Genomic DNA, 5,222 nt, shown 5'->3' with positions numbered 1-5,222 from the left:
TAAACGAAAAAAATTCAAAGAATGAGCCCAATCCATCAAACTAATAATAGATGGGAAGGGAAAATTAGGATACCTAACCGGAGAAGTGAAGAAGCTAGCCTCAACCGAAATTACCCGCTCGCAAAGGTGGAATTCAGAAAACTCCTTAGTGATTGCATGGCTCGTGAACTCTATGATACCTTCCATCAAAAAATCCTATCTCTTCTTGCCAACCGTAAAGGACGTTTGGGACGCAATAAGAGAGACCTACTCCAATTCAGAGAACACATCTAAGATTTTTGAAATCAAAATGAAATTGTGGCAAATCAAACTAGGAGATAGGGAAGTAGTTGATTACTATATGGAGATGGTAGCTTTGTGGCAGGAATTGGATTTAAGCACTGAAGAAGAATAGGCCTGTTCGGTCGACTGCGCGCGCTACCGAAAAAAATTAGAGAGTGAGAGGGTCTATGAATTTCTTGCTGGACTAAACAGTGACCCGGATGATGTCAGAGAAAAAATTCTTGCCCGTCGTCCCTTACCGTCGACGCGTGAAGTCTTTTCGGAGGTCCATTGCGAAGAAACCGATGAAGCGTAATGTTGGGGAGAGAGAAAAATGGACAGACCGAATTGGAAGTCTCGGCCTTATTGTTAAAAGAAATTGGGCCTCACAAGTTTGGGCCAGAAAACATGGGCCTCTCTTTTAAAATTGGACTAAGTGGAGTTTTTAATGGTGGACTTGTTGGAAATTCAAAAAATGGGCCGGCTGAATATTTAGGATTATATTCAAAAGAGCGATTTAATGGGTCGAGCCCAAAGCAGCAAAAGGGATGACCCTGGTATGAGCATTGTCGTAAGCCAGGGCACAAAGAAGATACCTGCTGGGATTTACATGGAAAATCGTTTATTGGAAGCCCAAGGCAGAATAATAGAAATCAAGGATACCAAGCTTCAGTAGACCAGAAAACTAAAAACCCCTCATAAAGCAGTGTATTCAATTCTGAACAGATGGGCAACTTTACAAAAATTTTGTTGGCCTTCAAGCATCTGACCAATCTTCCCCAAATGGATCTTCAATCTCACTGGCCCATTGAGGTAATTTCTTAAAGGTTTTAAATGTCATTTATTAATTGAAAAATTCTTGGATCATTGATTCTGGGGTATCTTTTTTCTTCATATTCAACCTGTGCGAGAAATTTCAAAGTTAATATTGCAGATGGTTCCCTCTCGTCTGTTGCTAGAAAAGCGAGTATTCGCATCTCTAACTCCATCACTTTAGAATCCATCCTTCATATTCCAAATTTAGCCTGTGATCTATTATCTATTAGCCAATTAACAAAGAACTCAAACTGCTCGGCTAAAAATTTTCCTTCGCACTATCTTTTTAATGACCTATCATCGAGGAAGACAATTGACAGTGCTAAGGAGTGCGATGGGCTCTACTACTTTGACGAGTTTAATTTGAGTAAGCAACATCGAATTGCATTTTGTGACTCTGCATCTGTTTCTAGTAAAAGTGAAATCTTATTATGGCATTTTAGAATGGGACACCCCAATTTTCAGTATTTGAAACATGTATTTCCTTCTATTTTCCTGAATAAAAGGCATGTCAATTTTCAATATGAATTCTGTGAACTTGCTAAACATTAAAGGACATCATTCCCAAAATCTACGTATAAACCATCAAAGCCATTCACATGATCTATAGTGATGTATGGGGTCCCTCACGTATACCTAATCGAACTAATACAAAATGGCTTGTCACATTCATTGACAACCACACTTGACTTTGTTGGGTGTATCTCTTAAAAGAAAAATTCGATGTTCGATCTCTATTTATCAATTTCCACTCCATGATATTGACCCAATTTGAGACACCTATTCAAATTCTGCGTACTGATAATGGCACAGAATACTTCAACAAAAATTTGGAAGATTCCTTCGAACACATGGAATAATTCATCAAGGCTCCTATGTTGAAACACCCCAGCAAAAAAGGATTGCTGAATGAAAAAATAGGCATCTTCTAGAGATTGCTCGAGCCCTAATGTTTGCTACAAATATGCCAAAATGATTTTGGGATGATGTGATCTTAACCGCCACCTATCTGATAAATCAAATGCCCAGTCGTACTTTAAATCTTGACTCACCACTTAAAAAATTCCAAAAATTCTTTCCAAGCTCTTGACTTGGCTCAAATCTATCACTCAAAGTGTTTGGTTGTACCACCTTCGTCCACATTCCTAGCAATCAAAGAAATAAACTAGATCCTCAAGCGATCAAATGTGTCTTTATCAGACACTCTCCTACTTAAAAAGGATACAAATGTTATGACCCTTCTACACGGAGAGTCATTGTGAGTCTTGATGTTACATTCTTTGAAAACACTCCATATTTCCAGAAAACCTCTCTTCAGGGGGAGGATCATAGTGAAGATCGATACCTAAATCTAGATCTTCTTCCCCTAGAACCTATCATACCATCTAGTTCTTCTATGCCATTAACAGGTGACAACTTGAATTCAGGGGGAGATGCAGAAAAACAACAAAACAATAAAATGCTTTTCTACTGAAGGAGACCAAAAGCAATGCATGAGAACCCCGCACCTGAAGCACCAAGAGAGTCGGAACCAATGATAGCTCTAGAACCTTATGACACCACAAAAGTACTTGAATCATCAGATATCAACCTTCCCATCACTCTCAGAAAAATCCCCGATCATATAATCTTCATCCTATCTCAAAGTTCATGTCATTTAACGCTTTATGTATAGAATTCCGCAGCTTTACTTCTCAACTTTACAGTACAGAGGAGCTTTGGAAATTTCGAAGTGGAAAGAAGCGGTAATGGAGGAAATGCTAGCATTGGAAAAAAAACTTGGGAAGTAGTGGACCTGCTTAAAGGAAAAAGACCAGTTGGATGCAAATGGGTCTTCAACTTAAAATATAAAGCTGATGGGACAATAGAAAGGTATAAGGCTCGACTAGTTGCGAAGGGATACACAAAAACGTATGGTATTGATTACACAGAGACATTTGCACCAATGACTAAATTAAATATTGTTCGAGTACTACTGTCATTGGCAACAAACCTAGATTGGTCTCTCCAGCAATTGTATATTAAGAATGCATTTCTAAATAAAGAATTAGAAGAAGAGGTTTACATGAGATTACCTCCAGGTTTTTGCAAGGTAAATGAGGATAATCAAGTTTGTAAACTCAAGAAGTCACTTTATGGTCTTAAACAGTCACCTAGGGCATGGTTTGATAGATATGCAGAGGTACTAAAGAGGCAAGGATACCAACAAGGACAGTCGATCACACTTTGTTCCTCAAAAGGTTCAATAATGGGACTACAACAATCTTAATTGTATATGTTGACAACATAATTTTGACAAGTGACAACATAATAGAAATGGAGAAACTAAAGAAGAGTTTAGCAATAGAATTTGAAGTAAAAGATCTGGGACAAATGCAATACTTCTTGGGAATGGAAGTAGCAAGGTCACATAAAGGTATCAGTATCTTACAAAGAAAATATGTACTTGATCTTCTTATAGAGACAGGAATACTTGGATGTAAGCCAAGTGATACACCTATCGATGCAGAAAAAAGGATCAAGAATGCTGGGAATTCTGTAGACATAGACAGATATCAACGACTGGTAGGTAAATTGATCTACTTGTCATACACTAGACCTGATATTGTATTTGCAGTTAGTGTGGTAAGTCAACATATACATGCTCCGAAGGTAGTTCACCTAGAAGAAGTCTACAAGATACTCAGATATCTCAAGGGTTCCATTAGAAGAGGACTATATTTCAAGAAAGGTGACAGAAAAGAAATAGAAATCTTCATGGACACGGATTGGGCAGATTCAATGGAGGATCGAAAGTCAACTACAGGATATTGCACCTTTGAATGGGGAAATCTAGTAACATAGAGAAATAAAATGTGGTAGCTAGAAGTAGTGCTGAAACCGAATTTAGAGCAATAGCACAAGGAATATGTGAGGGGCTGTGGTTGAAGAAACTCCTATAAGAGCTACATGTTACAATAAAATTTTCGGTCAAACTTTACTGTGATAACAAAGCTGCCATCAACATTTCTCTCAACCCAGTTCAACATGATCGAGCTAAACATGTAGAGGTGGACATACATTTTATTAAAGAAAAGGTAGAAGACGGAACTATTTGTATGACATATGTTCCCACACAGGAACAAACAACGGACATCTTCACCAAAGGACTACCTCGACAAAAAATTGATGACTTCATTCACAAGTTGGATATGATCAACATTTACAATCCAAATTGGGGGAAGTGTTGAAATCTCGAGGATATGACAGTATCTTAACTGCCATAATTAATACTTGTATTTAGGAAAATTGTAATTGTTGAATGATTCTTGGAGATAATTAGGTCAATTTAGGATTTAGGAAATAATTCTTCTTCCCGTAATCTTTTCTTTCCTTATTTTTAACTCTTTTCGTGTACTATTAAAGGGGACACCCGATTGTAGTGTATATATGAAAAATATAGAGAATTTTCTCTTTTTTCAATTCTCTGTACTTACATGTGCAATGTTGATGCAAATAGGTATTTTGTGTCATTGCCCCCTCCCCAAGCATATTTAGTAGGTGAAGGAGAAAGAATAATGTTTACATTGAATCAATTGATTTGTCAAAGAATTAGGTAACTTTTACATTTTTAAGTAAGCAAGAAAGAAATATGTGAATAATTCGAGATAAGGTGCAAATATACATACCTTTAGCCACAAGCTTTAAGAATTGCTTGTAGCAACCAATAGAACCATTGAGGAAGAAGAGAAAGAGGGGATAAGAGAAGAGAAAGGAAGAGACAGATAGAAGAAAGATAGATTAGAGAGAGAATGGTGAGAGACGAGATTTACAAAGTCTAGTGCTACTATCTTGTATAATATCATACATTAATATTAGAGGTGAATTGCGGCTTCTGTCACTTTACTCCCATGGTGGCCCACAAGCTAGCCTCTTTAGCTATTATATTCCCCGATAAACTTAAGTTTAATTGACTGTCTTTCTAGTTTTTTAGCACCTCTGGTTTTGGCTAGTTTATTTTAATATCATTCTCCTTTTTGTATTAAAAAAGTAACCGAAAATTTGGCAAATCTCTAATACTATATCTAATAGGAATCCATCTAATTATTTCGATAAAATTAAGAAAAGTGATTAACTTATTGGAATGCATAGGAGGGCAGAGATGG

The 5,222-nt window shown here is 37.0% G+C and overlaps 1 protein-coding gene across 1 annotated transcript; it reads left to right on the top strand.

Annotated features, from left to right (window-relative positions):
* Positions 1 to 3,393: 3,393 nt before the first annotated feature.
* On the top strand, positions 3,394 to 3,921 carry LOC111379452 (uncharacterized mitochondrial protein AtMg00810-like). The gene has a single exon (XM_023002824.1). It carries the CDS (start codon positions 3,394 to 3,396, stop codon positions 3,919 to 3,921), a length of 528 nt encoding a protein of 175 aa, XP_022858592.1.
* Positions 3,922 to 5,222: the final 1,301 nt, after the last annotated feature.

This window comes from Olea europaea, unplaced genomic scaffold (genome assembly GCF_002742605.1).
Source record: "Olea europaea var. sylvestris unplaced genomic scaffold, O_europaea_v1 scaffold199, whole genome shotgun sequence".
Taxonomy (NCBI): domain Eukaryota; kingdom Viridiplantae; phylum Streptophyta; class Magnoliopsida; order Lamiales; family Oleaceae; genus Olea; species Olea europaea.
Note: the sequence above shows the minus strand (reverse complement) of the source record. Positions and strands in the feature narration are given on the sequence as shown.